Source organism: Eucalyptus grandis, chromosome 10 (genome assembly GCF_016545825.1).
Source record: "Eucalyptus grandis isolate ANBG69807.140 chromosome 10, ASM1654582v1, whole genome shotgun sequence".
Taxonomy (NCBI): Eukaryota; Viridiplantae; Streptophyta; class Magnoliopsida; order Myrtales; family Myrtaceae; genus Eucalyptus; species Eucalyptus grandis.
Window position 1 is genome coordinate 37,659,123 of NC_052621.1, and position 18,702 is coordinate 37,677,824.

The window sequence follows — 18,702 nt, forward strand, 5'->3', positions numbered from 1 at the left end:
GGTAAAGGCATTCTCATATAGATGCCTCTCGTCGCCATTTCATTCCACTCGTTCAAATCCCGGAGTTTCAGCTGGAAGTACGACGTGACCGACGATGGTCGATCGCGAAGACCCATGGCTGGCGCGCGACAAGCTGTACCACGTCCTCTTCTGCCTCTCCCTCACCCTCCTCTTCTCTCGCCTCGCCTCCCTCGCCCCCGCCCCTCCCTCCTCCGCCGCCGCTCCTCCTCGTCGGATCCGTCGCCTCCCCTCCTCGCCGGCGCCGCCAAGGAGGCCGCCGACCACCTCGGCGTCTTCCCCTCCGACGGCGCCTCCGCCAAGGACGCCCTCGCCGACGTCCTGGGCGTCCTCATCGCCGCCTCCGCCCTCTCCCTCTGCCGCCGCAGGTCCTCGACCCGACCCGCGCCGGAATTGGGTCAGCACGGTGTTGCGTCCATGGTTTGACTCGTTTGAGCGGGTAGCTGGGTTCGATTGCTTCGTTTTGGGGGATAATTTGTGGCCTTCTTTTAATGTCGATCTGAATGCTACGTCGGAGAAGGATATTTCTGAAGCTCTGAAATGCTGGATCTTTCGGCGAGGCATTCGAAGAAAGCTTGAATTTTGAGGTGGGTGCTATTCGGGATACCAACTCTTTCTGCTTAGCTTCCTCCTGTTTTTGCGGCATCGAGTATGTTGTGTTGCTTAGAATTTTAGGACAAAGCTTCGATTTTTTCATCTTGTTCCTGTTAAGACAGCAGAGTATAGTCTATGCTTTAGCTAATTACAGGAGGTGTTGGCTTGTTAGTTATTTTCAAATGGAGACATGGTTCAAATCGATTTAAGTTCCAGTGATGATCGCAAAAGCTGATGTTAAAACTGATGTTACTCTCTGAAGTAAGATGAAAATCAAGCAAATGCATTCTGAGGTTTAGATTTAGCTCTTTTGCTGAATGACGTGGCAATACAGATGTTATTGCTTGATGCTTGGTTTTCTTTCCGCTGCCGAGTAAGTTAGCTTTGCATTTGTAACAATCGATGTTGGGGGACTATTGCCAACTACTAGCCTAATTGCGTGATCTATTGTAGCAGACTAAGTTTGCTTGATTCATTTATATTTTCTTTCCAATACATGACTTCCATAAGCAAGGCAGTTGAGTACAGATGAGTACTTGATACATTTCCTAACTTAAAAAATGGTTGTAATCTTCCTCTATGCATCTAAAGTTTACTTGTAGTTTCATAGTATTGTACTGTTGTTGAGACCCTGGTAATCATATCTTAAGAATCATGTAGAGTTCCCAAGAAAGCTGCGTGAGATTCTACATGGATTGTGCATGGTAATCAATTCTATAAGCCTCATAAGCATAGTTTAAGACCATGCAAAGATTGCGAATTTCACCTGCAATATTGTTGAAATCTATAATTATCAATCAATTATCACCAATCTACTCTCTGGAAGCACAAGATTTGCCTGTTTCATGACTGTGTTATGGTTGACTAATATAATTCTATTGCATATATTCCTCTCGATCCCAAATACATAGATCAAGAAGCCAAATGTCCAAATGTATGCATAATTTTTCTTCGCTGTAGCTACAGACCAATATTCTGTTTTGAAGCAAAAAAGGAATAAAGTAAGACAGAAATGCAGAGGGCAATGTCACAAAGCTGATCAGAGAACCCGCATCAAGTGGAAAGAGAGAAAGAAGGAAGAGAGAAGGAATAGAGAGGAGGAGGAGGAGGAGAAGGAGAAGGAGAACGTAAAAGAAACAAAGAGAGGGCTGTAGATTTCTGTGTAACAGAAACTCTATACCCATTGTGTTTATATTAAATGTAAATTGTATATGACCATTATACCCTTATGTAAGTAAAAAAGAAATAAAACTCTGAAAATAAAAAATAACTCAATTAAAGTAACTTAACAGGCAATATAGCTAGCTTCATCTATATACGTTGCCGGTGCATAATAGATATTGTTGATCTATGTCATACTTGTTTTATCGGAGTTTCTGTTAAATGTGGCAATATGGTGTTATGTTTGCCTGTCGCCTCCTGAATCTACATAAAAGTCTTAAGGCTTTCCCTGGTTGTTTCCTCCATCATCTGGCAACTTAACAGCAGTGTATATTCCAGCTCCACAAAGCGCACCGAGAATGGGGGCAGTGAGGTAAATCCAGATGGCTCTGTAGTTTCCTGCTGCTATGGCCGGTCCCAATGTCCTTGCTGGATTCATTGAAGCTCCTGTGGTTGGCCTGTGCAATGAAACAAAAGGAGATGCCCCTGTGACTGATATTGAGTTCTACGTCCCATAGTTTTCAACTCAACTATATTCTCTTTTTCCTTTCTCTGGTTTGTTAGTCTTATCCCTTTTAGTGGTTTTATGAATCTGTATGAGCTTGAGCTAAGGACGAAAAGTAAGTTTTATCATTTTTATTCATCAGTACCCAAAGAGAGGTTTTTATTCTTATTGCTATCAATATGCTTTCATGCTCTCTTTTTTTTCCCTCAAGCTCCTTTGGCTTGATAAGAGTAATTTTGTCTTGAAACATACAGACAGCAGTGTTTACACATCAACGTTGCCTGTTGCCTGAAATACACAGAGATGCATTGTTAAGGTATTACATACCCAGCATGCAGGAAAGACCTTTTGTGTTGGTCACACAATGCTTATGGGGTGTTAATATTTCCGGGGGTCTAATAAATTTCCATACCGAGAGAAGCATGGACAATACCTAATTTTGCCTGTTCGGATTGATTTTTCTCTTCTTGTTGTTTGGCTTAATCTGAAGGTGATTTACAAGCTGAGTTGGTGGTGAAAATCTTGGAACTCGTGTGCATTTATGTGGCATGTATTGAGGACAACAAAAGTTCCCTAAACCAATTAAAGATTTAAAACAACTGAGAATTCCTAGTTACCCGGCGATAAGGATGTTGAGCATAACGGTAGCTCCCACTGCGATTCCCGCCAACTCTCCAACCTGTGTGTACATTTTCAATTGAAAATCGATTAAGCATGCCAATGGGTAGGTAAATGGAACTTTCATTCCATTTCATCTTGTTCATATGTGCATGTGTTTGATTTACTTGCGAAGCAAGCAGCAGACAAGAGAACTTGAGATGAGGAATATTGAAAGTGCAAGTGATCATGCATGGCTGCATCTATTACTGTTCAATGACCTCGTTTGTAGAGGGAGGAAAGAGCAAGCCTTTTGTTTAGATACCTGATTTCTTTACCATGGGCACGTGAGAGCCCGAGAGGTCAATCTCTGCACTGGTTTGATTTTTAATTACTTTGCGGTATTACCTTGCCAAAGTGGCACCTTGCATCTGACCATTGTCGGTGGATTTCGAGGAAATTAAAAATGGAAACACAGAAGATGTCTCCTTTTCCTCGGATTAAACTAAGAAGATAATTGCATCGAGGACAATGCACGTTGTATCTCTAATCACGGATCTGCACACCTATAAGGAAATAATATCCATCCCCATAACTGATGCTATAGTCACTTTTATGCCATGAGGGAGCTATTCATGAATGTAAAGATCATGTGCAGTGTCAGTAAGATGGTCATCTTCACAGAATCCTTCACTTCGAACCGAAATGAGGACTGACTGGACAAAGTGATGGCAATGAGTCCGATTACTTGTTCTTTCGGAGTTGGGATGGCTTTTTTGTGAGGGCTGTTTTCGGACAAAACAAAAGAGAGTAATTCAAACATGAAGAGTCCCTTACAGCTCTAGTGTCGGTAGCCACTGCAGTGACGACCAACATGAGGTTGAAGCTGATGATAAACTCCAGAGCAAAAGCTTGACCATCACTAACACCTGCCGAAGGAACAGTCACTCCTCCACCCATTACCGGGTAGAATATCCCTTTCAGCGCAAACGCTGCACACAGCGAGGCCACTGCCTGTGCTCCGATGTAAACAGGCACCTATACCCGAAGGAAATTAGAGCAAACCATCAGTACCTGCAGAACATTTTTCGTGTTAGTAAATTAGAATATCTTGGTAACTTCCATACATGTTTCCAAGGGAAGTGCTTGAGAGCTGCAAAGGAAATGGTGAGAGCCGGGTTGAGATGGGCTCCAGAGATGTGGCCGACCGCGAGTATCACGATCATGACGGCGAGGCCAGAGGAGGCAGCGAGGCCAAGTAGCGTCTCTGATCCATTAGTCTTCTGGTTCACTATGGGTGTGGCTGTTCCAGCAAATACTAGTATGAGGGTGCCAATGAATTCTGCTCCCACCTGATTTTTTGCAATGGCACATGATTCACAAAAGGCAATGACAATAATGGGTCAGATTAAAAGTCGAATTCTCATTGCATAACGAGTACCTTTCTTGCGAGTGAAACTGGCGGGTGTAGCAATGAGCTGGACAGAGATCTGGGCAATCCTCCTTCCATGGACCAAGCCTCCACAGTGAAGCAACCTGAGCAGTTCCTGAGAAGTGACTTCCTTCCATGACTTCTCTCTGCCCTCTGACCACCTCCAAAGAGTGGAGCTCCTGGAGTGCCTGGAGTTACAGGAGTTGAAGGGGCTGATGGGACTTCCTCATTCTCCATTTTTCAGTTTCCAACTTCACTTCAGATCAGCCGTAAGTAGTACTCTTTTGGGAAGAATTTATGCAACAACCAGTAGGTGGGCAAGTACTGAACTTTGGGGTACTAGTTTGGAACGAAGTTTGAAAAGCAATGACTCTGGTTTGAGGTATTTAAAGACGAAGGAAGATAGTTGACTTGGAGAATCCCAAGAAAGCGAGAGAGAGAGAGAGAGAGGGAGTTGCCATGTAAATTATCTTGTTTACATCTTTCGTTATATGCTTTTTTGACTGTTCTTCATTTTCTTTTAGCTCGCTATTGGTTGCATGTGCGGGGGAGACGGATCTTGGAAAGTTTTTCCGCAATCATGTCGCGTGCATTTGTCACTTTACCTGCCATAATTATGGAAAGCCAAATTTGGATGACATCCTTGATTTTTTATTTGCATTTGCTTGGTTGAATATGGCTCAGATTGTGCTTTCTTCGGGGCGTTAATATTCAGCCAATCGCCGTTTGAGGATTAATTGAAGGTTGCATCAAGTACATGAAAAATGTGGATTATTTTTATTTTTTTAACTGTAATTGATTACGTCTATCATATTAGCGATAGAAAAAAAAAATTGCTATGGGAAACTGAGTTTCGAGTTTCTGTCCTTCTAGACATATGCACGCAATGTAGAAGTTCAATCAGTTAAGGGGAATCTTTGTTTTTCTAGTGTGTGAAGCGTAAATTGCGCACCTAACATCTCTTGAATATAGTTAATCAAAGGACACCATATGTGATCTGGCCACGACTGATGTCGACCATTGAAAAAATTAAACAACAAAGTGCCTTATTAAACTTGATTATAATCAATTCTTGAGATTTGTAAGTACTAAAGCTAACTGAATTAGATGCCAATTAACACATTTTGAATCTTAAGTACAAGAATAATTATTCCTCATCAGTCCATGTAAGAAACTGAGATCCTCATATGTGTCGACAACCGTTGATTATGATATCGGGTCTGGAAAAAGTAGGCCAAGCTTTGCAAATAATGTTCTTGTTCTCTCTCCTCTGGAAATATGTTTCTTAAGAACAAAATTGAGCCGTTCATGATTTTCTGTTCTCTCTCATGTATTGAGCTAATTTCTTATTTTCTGCAACAAGGTTTTCATCAGATGATATTTTCATTTAGCATTCAAAAAACTAAGTGTGCCTCACCATCGACAATCCATTCATCAAATGAAAAGACCATAATGCTTGAGGTAGGCATCTTAATCCAACTGAATTACTAAATCAAAGTAACAAAAATGGATATGATATTGGGAAACAACGTCCATGGAGACGGAAAAATGATCCATCCCCAGTTCTCTCGCTAGCCATTACGACGTGACTTACGAAACTAGAAATCCACTACCGGCAGCTTGACCATGGTCGAGTCCATGTGGGATCTACATGGCTTGATGGCTAATAGCAGCAGTCGTGGCTCCGTGTATCTTCAGTGAAACATTCTCTAGTTGCACATCACATCCCTTGAGAATCAAAAGAGAAGACCGTTTATACCTACTTACCTAAGAAAAGAACTTTAAACATAGGGGGGGCATAAATTCTCCTCATTCAAGGATGTGTGGCCACCCCCAGATTACCTGTTTGCTTCTCCACTCATCTCCTGGACTTCAATTCAGCTTAAAATCAAAGCTCTGTGCCTTAAATTCCCTTTTCACTTGATTGCAGTCTCCGTCAAAGCTTTGACATCGTGCAAGACTGTAGGAACATCCTGTGTAGTAATAAAGGATTATTGTCAAATCAACCAGTAGCACAAAAAGAACACCAGGAGCATTCCTGTAAGGACATTGATTTTGTTGTGCTTTGTACAATGGAGGAGGAATATGAAATCAAGCATCGAAAATGAAACCCATTGTTAGCCAGTCATTTTGGAACAGAAGAGGCCTTTAAAACAAATTTCTTTCTTTCATGTGGCGACATCATAGAGCCAAACATGCTCTGTAGGGATGGGACAATTTCATTAAAGTTCCTGGATGCTATACTGAGAACCTCAACATTAACTGCATATGAAACATCGGGAGGTGCTAAAAACCACCTATTTTCAGGGAGAAAATAGGCAGCATAAGTGAATATAGAACAGCAACAAATGCAAAGAAGGCACCGTCACACTCAATGGTAGAAAAGGAAAATCATCCTATCCCAACAAGTACACAGAATGATTGCATTCCATTGCTCAACACAGCACTCAATCATGCTGGAACTGAGAGATTACGGCATTCGATGGAACTAGCAGAGAGGGCGCACAACAAAACCTCAAAAGAAAAAGAAGTTTTAGAAAGGACAACAAGTTCACCAGAAAGAATGATAACAAGAACTTTGACCTGAAAGTTGTAATTACCCGCTGCAAGGATGACAACTTTTTTTTAATGTGTTTGGTCACATTAAAGTAACGTAACAATGCCTTAAACGACCAAACGGTAAATGAGTTAGCATTTCTTAATCCTGAGGACAAGTACAACAAAGATGCATATCATTTATAAACATTCTAGCTATCAGCTCAGTGAACTTGAATATATATTCTCTAACATATCATTCAAAAGTTTTAACCTCATAGGTTACTCGATCAGATATCAAGAAAATTGCTTGATAAAACTTCTGGAGGACACACAAAGAAGCAAAAGAAGGGGACACAAATCACATATAGCCCTACAACTGAATGCAAGAAAAACCATTTCGGACAGCAAGATCTACAGATAGCAAGGGTGGCTGGCCCAACATGTAGTACAAACTGTTTCATTGTTGCGTATCTATATGCTATATGCATTTCTTGTTCATCATCTGCAGAATTCACTAATACACAAATTGATACATGATACTTCCACAACGTCATGGAGAAGCGGAAGATGGTACATTTGGCATCAGGAGAAGAAGATTTCAAAATCCAGGAGTACAGCAAATCTTGCCAGTTATTTTACTTTCAGATATTGTGTCAACATGTATTCTTAAAAATAATTTTTACACTCACAAGAGGACCTTGTTCTGAACATAATTTGTTCCACAAACATGTTCTAGTGAAAAAGCTTTGTTGATATGTACCAAAGCCAAAAGCAATTATAATCCAGCTTATCTTATGAACTTCAAAACAACTAAAAGATAATGGTGAAAATTTTAACTAACAAAACTCTGCCAAAATTCACAGAGCAGCATTTGCATAAGACAAAGTAGGACAAACAACTTCAAAAACAACCCTTCTACTAAATTCTAGTTAATGTTCGTTGTGTACTTTGTTCATTTTGAAAACCTAGACCATACAATACACCAGCATATTTCTCCAGTGATCCTTTAAAGAAATTGTCGTTCGATTTTCTAAAAGTACAGGATGTCAACAAACTATCAGATCCAGCTTGGTGACAAATCCCCGCTCTTTCCTTTTCTAACAACTCCGCGAGCTTGTTCAGACCTCCATGAAGACTATTGCAGAACTTCATCAGGTGCTTGATGTCATATAACATCAGGAAATACATGTCTGTCAATTTAAAGAATTCGGATTGCGTGTTGGGCAAATCCTGACACGTCAACAGCTTGAGCAAGTAAAATCATAACCACCACGGAAAGTCACCCAATAAACGCTATCATTCAGCACGATGCCAGATGACATCAATAACTCCCCAAATTGCGCTGCGTCAACGCCCTTCTCATTGTTCTTCCTGAAATCTATGCCACACTGCTTGAGAAGCTCGATGGAATCACTTGCGAAGACATCCTCAGTCAATTGAATTCCCGAAGGTTGAATTGCCATATGCGATACTTATCCGTCCTGCAAGTTGGCAAGTTCTCTTTCTCATCGAAGAGCGTGAGACCCAACCGAATCAGCTTCAGCAGATTGACATTGTCCTTCAATGTTTGGTAGTGGTAGTCATTTGGGCTCTGGAAACTGCCCACAGGGCGGAGAACAACACCAGGGAACTCGGTATCCATGGCGATGTACAAATAATCGTTGACAATTGCGCGGATTAGCTCAAATTCTTGCTCAAGGTTATCGTTACAAACCTTGCGGATATGAATCGAGTCACTCTTGGGCAACAGCGACGTCCCTTTAAGGCATAAATGAAGCTGAAATGGATGAAATTTCAGGTCTCTAAGAGTGCACATGTTATCGTTACAAACCTTGCGGATATGAATTGAGTCACTCTTGGGCAATAGCAACGTCCCTTTAAGGCATAAATGAAGCCGAAATGGACGAAATTTCAGGTCTTTAAGAGTGTACATGACAAAATTTCTGGAACAAAAATTGATTTCTAGAACAAAAATTGATTTCTGGCCAGAAATTGATTTCTCAATTTCTGAAATAAAAATTGAGAAGTTAAAAATTTTAAATTTTCGATTTATTCTTCAAATCTATTTTTGGAATATAAATTTATTTCAAAATAGAAAAATCAAATTGCGTTACCACACGAATTTTTATTCCAAACCTGTTCGGGGAATAGAAAAACAAAGAAGTAGAAATTTTATCATGCACGCTCTAAACAAAGACTTATACAATCAACCTGAAAAAGAAAAATTCAGGCTTATCCGAAAGCCTATTGGGTCGAACCGAATCTGCAAAAGGTCACGTAAAGGTCTATACTTTATATACGACCAACAAAATTGATGGACACCCAACATGCTCCGGAAAGTAAAAAAAGCCAAATCCAACGCAAGAACATGGACAGCATGTCGAACAACAGAGTTGGAACATGCCCGGTTATTGAAAGCGACCTTCCAAAGGGATCGATAGAGGGGTCGACGCAGCGAACACGAGCTGGAAAAGATTGGCGATAGCGGAGAGGAAGAACAGAGAGAGGAACGGAGATAGGAAACGAATGGCCTCCCCCTCCCTCCCTCTCTCTCTCAAGAGCATGTTCATTTGAAGGCGTTTATGAGACGCGGAGAACCAAATTTTAAGACAGCTTTTGTGTTCTGTTTGAATAATCAAATTTTTGATGTTGCTGTCATGTTTCATTTGTTCCCGGGTTTTTCTTCTGTCTTGAGCCATGCCCATTGCCCACCCCTATTTTAGCTCTGTACACACCCTAAGAAATCACAATGACAGAAGTACCCATAGTGCGGGTTTCCCAATAAGTCCTAGCTAGGAGTGAGCATATCGGACTGCCTTGATCAAGAATTGCTCGGACTGAACTGAATCGACTGATTTGGTCCAATCCCCTAGAGTGTCGATTTGGTTCCCGATTCTAGGAGAAAACCGCACCAAGCCGAACTAACTCTATATATTTTTATATTTTTAAGTGACAATAAATCATAAAATTGTAATAACTCTAGTTTTTTTTTTAATTTTTTAAAATTCTTTTTTGTAAATAGCCAATTCTATTGGATTTGATCAAACCAGTTGGTCCGGTTTGAATTCTAATCTTAAGATTGTCTATTCTAGTTCTCGGTCCCAAAAAATGGGAACCGATCCTCCCAGTTTGGTTTTCGATTTTTAAGGAAAATTGGATCAGACTGAAAACTGATCATTTCTACTCCCAGTAAGTTCGTGCAAGCGTTTGACCAAAAAAAAAAAAAAAGTCCGTGCAAGCGGAGTTTGTAGGGCGCAAGTCCGTGCAAACGGAAGTGTGTAGGGTGCAATGAAATGGGGGCAAGCTCGATCCATGATGGTCTGCTCGGCGACAGCCTCCGACAACGAGCGTGGGGCGATGGGAGCAGAGTGAGGCATCGGGAGAATGCCTGTGCCGCGGCCTCCAGGGGGATCGCGGGATCCATAATGTGGGTATATTTGTCATTTTCAACTTCTTAAGGTCTATATAGAGCCAAAGTTGGGGTGCATTAGCCTTCACCTTTTTAAAAAAAAAAAAAAATTATTAATACTACTAAAAACTCTAAATTATTTTTGTTGTGATGCTAATATCCCAAACTCTTTTTATGCCATGTAAAGTCACCGTAATAGTCATATTCCGAGTTATTTCCACAAAAAATACTATACTATTCCTATTGCAATATCACTACCTTAAACTTCTTATTCACACTAAAAAAAAATCCAAACTTATATTAATGTGACCAATGTGACCTTATTCATAGTGTTTCTTCCCAAACAAACATTAAAAATCTTATGGAACCACTTGCATGGACAACAAAAGTAAAAAAGAAGTGGACATGAAATTGGAAATCAAATCAACGTTGTTACTTGAGTTACTAGAGGGAAACGATGTCATTTCATAGCCATATCATATCGTTTTTAAAAGGAAATGAAATGATGTTGGTTTTATTAAAATTATGTCGAAACATGACCAATTACTAAACAAATGGTAAGTGGTCAAATATCGGATCATATAGTATGATTACGACACCTATCTTGTTACATAACGATTTTAAAAGATAAAATTAAGTGATGGGCATAGAGTTGAACATTTTTAGTGATTAAGGGGGGCGACTAAGCACAAAATCCTAGGGAAAAAACTAAGAAGGAAATAAAATGGCAAGTGAATTATATGTCCTCCAAAATTCCAAAGTCCCCAAGATTTGACATATACCTTTGAAAGCTCTTATTTTTATTATTTGGTCACTCGAAAGAAGCAAACGTGAAAGCGCCAATGAAGAGCACAGTGCCACAGTCGGAGGAGGAGCCGGCCGAGGAACCAAAAATGGGAGCGGATTCGAAGCCCAAGAATTCAGACCAAATTCATAGTATTGGCGGAATCCGAATTCGGGTGTTCCTCAATTCCGTTCTTGGTTGCATCAGCCTGCATGGTCTGCACTACGCCTCGAATCCCCAATCGCTGCCTCCCCACTCTTGCTCTCGAGTTGCCCAGTTTTGATTTTCGCCTTTAGAACGCACCATGAGTTTCGGATTGCTCTACCCGCGAAGCCCGCAAGAGAACATCGCCGATCTTTGTGTTTCTTTGAGCGTGAGAGTGCGTGCGTGCGTGAGTGACCGCTGCAGGTGAGGAGAGAGAGAAATGGCGTCCTCTTCTTCCTCGTTCGAGAGGAGCTTGGAAGCCAAGCTCAGATGGGTTGGCAATGGCCTCCTCAATGCCCCTTCTTCTGGCGATGAGCTGCTCGCTCTCCTCGAAGTATGGTTGCCCAATTTGCCCATTCATGCATTCGCATATGATGATCTGGTGTGCAGTGTTTCTTGGCCTCACTTGCATTGGGTTTTCTTGCGTGTGCTGTGCTCGTTGGGATATAGCTCGATGGTGTTTGAATAGCTGTTTGGTGCTGCTTGGTAGTTGCCCTGAATTACTCGTCGGCGTTCTTTGCCTTTGGAACTGATTGCCATTTCTCTTCTGAATTTGTTCCATCATTCTTTTGTATCACATATAATGATTCTTCACATGGTTTTGTAGATTGTGTCCTTGTCCTTCCAAGATTGCAGCTTTAGGCTCATTTGATCGCCTTTTGGCTACGTATGATGTTTCTTGTCATCTGACGTTATGTATTCAGTCCCCATTGCGGCAATTCATATGGTGCATTTTTGGGTGAAATATACTAATTTTGTACTTCTAGTTACTCATTTGTTAATTATCATGTGTCAAATGCCCCCTTGCTGTCTTGCTGGGTCTTCTCTTGCTAACCGCTGGCAGTTGGGACATGTCAAGAATCATCAGGAAATAATTGTGGCAGATACGCTAAGTTATCTGGTAGATAAAGTTTTACTTGGAGGTCTAGATTCAGTTAATATCTATGTTCTACCTTAAGGTCGTATAATGGCTATCAAGCTCTGTTCCGGACCATAAAATATCAGATATGGTGTTTTATCTTTTATTTATTTTTCCTTTGCAGTGGAGGCACGAATGCTTTACTTACATTGCTTGTTGTGCTTAATGTTTCTTTAACATTTGCTTCTTTGCACGATTAATGATGTTTGTGCCCCCATGAGTTTTAAAACTCCGTTGCTTATTTGATTTTTCATCCCCCTCGTACACTTGATGATTTTTTTATTTGTTCATTGACATCACTTATCCACTGCTTTACTATTTTCAATGAGTGTGCCTTTTCTTCTTGTGATTTTGGAAGGATTTCTCTTATCAGCTAATGTTATTACCATGACTTACATGTTCAACTGCATTTCAGGATGCTGAGTATCTGTTAGCTAACATGGAGCAAGGACCGTCAGACCCTCTCCAAGATTCCCTTCTTCCACTTATGAAGGCACTAATTGCTGATTCTCTTTTGAAACATTCTGTTGAGGGTGTTAGGGTTTCTGTAACATATTGCTTTAGTGAGGTTCTGAGGATAAGTGCGCCTCAAGAACCGTACAATGATGACCAGATGAAGGTGTAATATCTGATATCCTACTTTGAAATGGCTATTTTGATGCAGCCAACACTTTTCATGTTACTTAAAATTGGCGTGTTAGTATTGAATGGTTTTCGTATCAATTCATTTCATTGACGTGCAGGTGATTTTTGAGTTAATTGTGGAGGCATTTTCTAAGTTATCTCAGCCATCCATGCAATATTATGAAAAGGTCCTGTCCATTCTTGAGACTGTTGCAAGGGTCAGAGCATGCCTTCTTATGCTTGACCTTCAATGCAATGCGCTGGTAGTCCAGATGTTCCAAAATTTCTGGGCAATCATTAGGTAAAAGGCTCACTGGATACATTTGTTAACTAACTTATTTTCTCACTTTTGTATAATAATTGGACTTATTTTGAGAGACTGAAAGCTCTTTTATTGATGAGAATATAAGTGAGTCTTTTGGACTGACTGATATTCTAGAGGATAGCATTGCTCTTCTGAGTCCTTCGAGTTGACTGAAGAAATTTTGCTTGTCTTTTTATCCATTAACCTTACTTTTGACTCAAATATGTTGAGCATGATGCCATGATATTTGCTGATTACATTCATCAAGGCTAATCTATGAGGTAGGTTCCTTTTGTGGTTGGACAAAAATCTGGTTAACAAGGTCACATGGTTTTCCTTGGTACTTATGACTTTCTGTTTGGTAATATAGGCACAGATTTTCCTGCTAAACTCAATTAAGTGGGGTCTGCACTAAAGATTTGGTCTTAAGCTGATCGTGGCTGGGTTATCCTAAAATCCAAAACTTGAAGTGCAAGAAATAGTAGTAAAAAGTCTTTCTTCTTCTTTTGATATTGGGATGGGGGTTTTGGGGGTGGGTTGGAAGGTGGCAAGAACAAATCCTACCTCTTTGGAGAAGGTGGATTCTAGGATCTATCTGCCAGTGCCTTCATTATTTTGTTATTCTGTCTTCCCATTTCTCTGTCATATATTAGCTCTTATGTGCTTTTTTTGATGCTAACAATTGAAATATTAAGTTCACCTTTTACTTTTTGTCGTCTTTGGCAAGAATAGTACATGCTTTAACTAGTAAGATGTTTTGAGCATGAAGAAAATACAAGTGGATGTTTATGAAAAGGAAGCAGTCCTCAAGGAAGGATTTTGTAGTATATTGTGTATCAAGTAGTGATCCTATTCATGTTGGGGAAAAAAGGTGACTTTCTAGTGTAAATATCAACATTTCTTTGATAGGACACTCTGTCAATGTTCTCATTTGATGGCTTACTTGAATAAAATTATAGTTCTCGACATATTTCTACTGTTTCTCCTTTTTCTTTTCTCTGTAGTGTTCACCTTTGATACGCTGTCATTTTTTTATGATCTCTTCTTGGTCAAGGTCGGATCCCACTGAAGATGTACTGTGGGCTGTGGAGCAAATCATGATGGACATTCTTGGTGAAAGTGAGGAGATCTCCTTGGGGCTTCTCAGTCCTCTTCTTGCTAGTGTTCTAAAAGAAAATAAGGTAATTGTCTTGGTCCTTTCTGCCATTAGTGTGGTTTCTGTGTGCTTTAGTTTCTGATGGGGTGTATACCGTCATTTAGAACGTTGCACCTTTGTGTTGGAAGCTTGGAGAGAGGCTCATCGCCAGGTGTGCAGCTAAGCTTGGACCTGTTCTTCATGGAGTAGTGCAATCCAATGGCACCACTGTGGATGATTACTCTCCTGTTGTGGCTTCCATATGTGAAAAGAAGCCTACAACGATGGAGAGTAATTATGCTAATGGTTCTTCACAACCTGTGGTGCGTCTCTTGATTTTTATAGGACCCCATCCTTTCTCTTGATGCTGAATATAATCGTATTGCTTCTGATTTGCCATCCTCCCATGAAATAAGGTTCTAGATAAAATGGAACTTAGGTGCTGACTGTTTATTGTCTTTTCCGATAAAGATTTTCCATTGCCTATGATAAGCTGCCAAAATTTTGAAATGTTTTACTTTGGCTCTTTCATCTCATTGTTGTTCTCTTGGATGGTGTATATACAATGCTTTGCTTTGCTGTACAAAAGCTGATTTACGGGGCTTGATTTCTTGGAATTGTCCTCATGTCTAGCTTTGTGCATCTTTCTGTCGTTCATGCATGTTGAGGTGCTTCATGCCATATTAAGTGGCTGTATGAGCCAGAAAAGACTTTAGACAAAATACAAAAGTAGGTAAAAGACTCGAGACAAAGTACAAAAGGTCAATAGAGAAGTATGACGATATGTACTCATTTCCACCATTTGTCTAATGAGCCCTCTAGGGTTGGCTGTTAATGTTCAAGTCCCTCATTTAGACTTCGTTTGTTTTATGGAAAATATGACATTTCTTGAAAATGTTCTCTGAAAAGTTATTTTTCAGGAAAATGACAATTTTTTTTGGTGTGTTGGCTGAAACGTAAAAAACACACTAGAAAATATTTTTTCGTCGTTTGGTTTGGAAAAATTGGATTTGATTTTCCTAAATAGACGGACATCATTTGGGCGCTAGTAACTTGTGCATGGGCAGCCAGGGAACCAGGTACGAGCACTATAGTCCTTGGTTTGGCCGCGATAGACCCTGACCTGGGTGCCTTGATTGACCGGAGCATGGGCACCGTGGTCTTGAGCCCAATCTCTATGGACTTGGGCATGACCTTCGTGGACCCAAGCCCAAGTGTTGGGATCTGAGTTTGGGTACTGGGATCTCGTGCTTGGCCTTTGTGGACTCGGGCCTAGGTGGCAGGTATGAGACACGGGCTTTGGGGCTTTGGGGCTTTGGGCCCGGCCTTGATGGACTTGGGGCGGGTCCCCCCCCCCTTTGCCTTGATGCATTCGAGCGAGGGCGCCAGGGATCCATACTCAGGCACTGGGGTTATGGGCTCAGCTATGATGGACTCAAGCCCAGATGCTGGAGACTTGGTCTTGGACCTGGGAATTAGCAGTGGGGTGTCCATGCCCAAGCTTAGAGTTTCGGGCCCAAGTGTTGATATCTAGTCTTATTTTGGAAAGTTATTTCTGATTTTTTAAAGAGGAAATTGTTTTCTTGAATTTAAGCATACTTTTCCATTGACATGTTTCCCAAAGCAAACCAAATGCTAGAAAACGAGGAAAATGTTTCCCTGGAAAATATTTTTCGCGAAACAAATAGTGCCAATTTTCTTCATTTCAGTAGGCTTTCTCTCTATCTGGTAGTCCTTTCCCTCATTATCGTTTCCCCTTGGCTGAACTGAACCTTGTAAATGGCTGAAGAAAATCATTATTGTCTCATTCGACTTTTTTCCATCAGGCAGCTCATGGGCTTGTGTTTTCCCCTGGAGAAGTTGTTCCTGATCTGGATAGTGCTCCTGGATCGAGTATGAGTGATGCTGCTGCCCTTCTTTTCCCCGACATTGTTCCTGTTGCTAAAACATCTACAGACGACGCTGATTCTGCAGATTCCAAGGGTTCAACTGAGCTAGAAATTGACTTTGAGGCGATTCCGAAGAAAAGGGAACCGAAGCCAAACAAATTGATGAACCCTGATGAAGGCTACAAACTCTCTTGGCTACGTGTAAATAGGCAAAAATCTGGTCGTCGGAAAGTCCATTCGAATGGACATAATCTTTCAGCTGCCCCTAAAATTTCTTCGAGAAAGAGAAGAACCCCGCAAAAGGTGAATGTTGAACCAGATGCGGGTGAGACCACCGTTGCTTGTGATGGGGAAGCTCTGGTCGCTAGGGATCTTGCAGGGAAAAAATCAAAGCTCTCGATAGTTGGGGGAAGGATGAGCAATTTTAACAAGGCCGTATCAGAGGTATATTTGTAATTTTGGTTTGATGCTGTACTTTTATTATCTTTTCTTAATTGTGAAGTTTTCCCTTTTTTGGATCAACATACTGAAGTATATCCAAAAAGTTTTGTTGAACTTTTTTATATAGTCATCAAAAGGTCTGGAGCTGCTTCTCTCTCTCTCTCTCTCTCTCTCTAGCTGCGCAGCATATTCTTTTCACCTCAGTTTGATTTTCACAAATTCAAAATTCCTTTATTGACTTTATTCAGGGGTCTGGGGTGCCTGGCAGACGATTAGTGGGTCGGAAAATAAAGGTTTGGTGGCCATTGGACGAGATGTGAGTACTCGAGGACCTTCACTTTGGGATATTACATGATCATTTGGGTTTTGCATGTTTGTTTCTTTCTCAATCTTCTTAATCTTGCACTTTCTACTGCTGTTGCTTTATTCTGATGGTCACTAGCACTAAGGGTAATTATCAATTACTTCCTATTGCTTGTTTTACAGGTTTTATCATGGTGTTGTTCAATCTTATGACCCGTTTAGGAAGAGGCACAAGGTGAGATGATTTTCATATGTTGAAACTTCTTCAACTGACATTTACCATCTGTTCTTATCAGTTCAGTCAGCTTCTTGTATCCATCTGGATGGTGCAGATCAATATTTCCTGTGGTTATCCTCAATACCAGTCCGAAGGGTTTCTTTGAAAAAAGACATTTTCTGAACTCGTCTATCTTGTCCCTTGTGCTGCTAGTCACTGCCTCCTAACTTTGCTCCTACCCCTTGCAATCTGGCAATCGAATGTTCTTTCATATTGAAGTGTATGTCACCTGATTGTGGACTGTAGGTCTTGTACGATGACGGGGACACAGAAACATTAAACCTTCACAAGGAACGGTGGGAGTTCGTTGAGGATGATTTGCCAGATGAAGTAAGTGTTCACTTTAAGTTGTGCTCTGTATGTTTACTCACAAGTTTGAAACTTAAAACTAATTGCCATGTAATGTGCTCTTTTGGGTGTTTTCTAGCAGCGATGGGAGGCTGATCTCCTGAAACCCGAATCTTCACCTGTCAAATCTTCACCTGTCAAGTGAGTTTTGCCTTTCACTCAATATCTTTGCCTGCATTCACTTCTTGGGTTGCATGGTGATATCACCTATTTTGTTTGGTTTCTGATTTCCGTCAGGCGGGAATACAAAAAGGGCAGCAGCAAGAAGTCACACTTACCGAGGAAATTAATGATCAAACAGAACATTGAAAGGTCTGATTTGGATACTGTACATCTATTGCTGTTTGCTTCGCTTGAGTAGAGGCTGATCTCCAGTGCTTTCATTCCAGGGCTGAAGCTTCCTCCAGAGTCCCAGAAGTTATAGTTCCACAGTTTGGGAATCAAAATGTGGGTAGAGATGAGTCCAGTGATGATGAGAGCACTGAAGATAACTTATATGAGCTCAGGGTCCGGTCCAACGATGTCCAGCAAAAATATCCTAGCTCAAGTTCGTCAGATGATTCAACTCCTGAAGCTAGCCCTCCTAGACCTTGGTGGCAGAAGTGAAGCTTTGTCGTCATCGGCTTGGAAAATTTTGAGGCTGCTTAGGAAGTAGAATAGCTTTTTGTAGTGGTAGGATTACTAGAAGTAATGTGCAAGATCTTACAAGTTTGGCTCCTTATGCAAAGTATAGAGGTCTAGGTGCAAGAGCTTGTAGTCTTTTGGCCCTCGTATAGGCATCGGTGATCTGTCATTGCTCCTGGAAATGTCTGCAATGACAGAAATGCAAGTATTTGTGAGGCTTGGAAGAGAAATGGCTCATGTTCATTTCATATGGCCTAGAAATGGAATTTGTATTTATTCATTCTTTGGGAAGCTAGAAGTGTGGATCAGTTCCTTAGTCATGTTACTCGCTCTCTTTCTCCCTGCATGGTTGGGGAGGCCTCCGTTATGATACATCCCCAGTTTTCTTGATCCCTGGTAATAATAATACACTTGAAACCAATGGTGGTTGATTTTGAAAACAATAAGGGAAAATTCTATTCATCTCTTAAAACGCGGCTGTTTGGACGGTGATGGCGTCCTAGATTCAGCAAGGGGCTTAGGCGAATGCCCTGCCCACATCGCCCCTTCGAGTATGGCGGCTCTGGTCATTGATATTGAGCCTTGTTTTTTCCTCT

At 41.0% G+C, this 18,702-nt stretch overlaps 3 protein-coding genes and 1 pseudogene across 11 annotated transcripts; 2 read left to right on the plus strand and 2 right to left on the minus strand.

Moving 5' to 3' along the window:
• The first annotated feature begins 6 nt into the window (after positions 1-6).
• LOC104423213 lies at positions 7-2,482 on the plus strand. The gene is given in 3 exon segments (XM_010035702.3): positions 7-196; positions 199-605; positions 2,113-2,482. Coding segments are annotated over 2 exon segments (348 nt in total). The 5' UTR covers positions 7-94; the 3' UTR covers positions 445-605; positions 2,113-2,482.
• LOC104423212 (aquaporin NIP6-1) lies at positions 1,746-4,739 on the minus strand. The gene is made up of 5 exons (XM_010035701.3): positions 4,317-4,739; positions 4,003-4,227; positions 3,713-3,913; positions 2,896-2,957; positions 1,746-2,231 (listed from the first exon to the last, which is right to left on the minus strand). Exons 1-5 carry the CDS (start codon positions 4,542-4,544, stop codon positions 2,051-2,053), a joined length of 897 nt encoding a protein of 298 aa, XP_010034003.1. The 5' UTR covers positions 4,545-4,739; the 3' UTR covers positions 1,746-2,050.
• Positions 4,740-7,763: 3,024 nt separating this feature from the next.
• On the minus strand, positions 7,764-8,661 carry LOC104424194 (annotated as a pseudogene).
• A 2,413-nt stretch (positions 8,662-11,074) lies between these two features.
• On the plus strand, positions 11,075-18,496 carry LOC104423214. 9 transcript variants are annotated; one of them, XM_018863933.2, is made up of 13 exons: positions 11,075-11,624; positions 12,577-12,780; positions 12,905-13,086; positions 14,144-14,270; positions 14,350-14,547; positions 16,051-16,117; positions 16,181-16,557; positions 16,803-16,870; positions 17,041-17,092; positions 17,381-17,464; positions 17,562-17,623; positions 17,720-17,794; positions 17,872-18,496. In XM_018863933.2, the coding sequence occupies exons 1-13, from the start codon at positions 11,463-11,465 to the stop codon at positions 18,086-18,088; spliced, it is 1,875 nt and encodes a 624-aa protein (XP_018719478.2). In that variant the 5' UTR covers positions 11,075-11,462; the 3' UTR covers positions 18,089-18,496. The 9 variants fall into 9 exon arrangements, with proteins under 9 accessions (XP_018719478.2, XP_018719479.2, XP_018719476.2 ...); XM_018863934.2 differs by having other exon boundaries at positions 16,199-16,557; XM_018863931.2 differs by having other exon boundaries at positions 16,051-16,557.
• Positions 18,497-18,702: the final 206 nt, after the last annotated feature.

Bases quoted from the DNA above. Each gene is read 5' to 3' on its own strand.
- LOC104423212 (XM_010035701.3), bottom strand. From the start codon at position 4,544: ATGGAGAATGAGGAAGTCCCATCAGCCCCTTCAACTCCTGTAACTCCA. The intron at 3,914-4,002 runs GTATGGAAGTTA...CTTCGGGTATAG, and splicing joins AGCACTTCCCTTGGAAACAT to GTGCCTGTTTACATCGGAGC. The intron at 2,958-3,712 runs GTAAGGGACTCT...ATGTACACACAG, and splicing joins TGGCTACCGACACTAGAGCT to GTTGGAGAGTTGGCGGGAAT.
- LOC104423214 (XM_018863931.2), top strand. From the start codon at position 11,463: ATGGCGTCCTCTTCTTCCTCGTTCGAGAGGAGCTTGGAAGCCAAGCTC. The intron at 17,465-17,561 runs GTAAGTGTTCAC...GGTGTTTTCTAG, and splicing joins AGGATGATTTGCCAGATGAA to CAGCGATGGGAGGCTGATCT. The intron at 17,624-17,719 runs GTGAGTTTTGCC...GATTTCCGTCAG, and splicing joins GTCAAATCTTCACCTGTCAA to GCGGGAATACAAAAAGGGCA.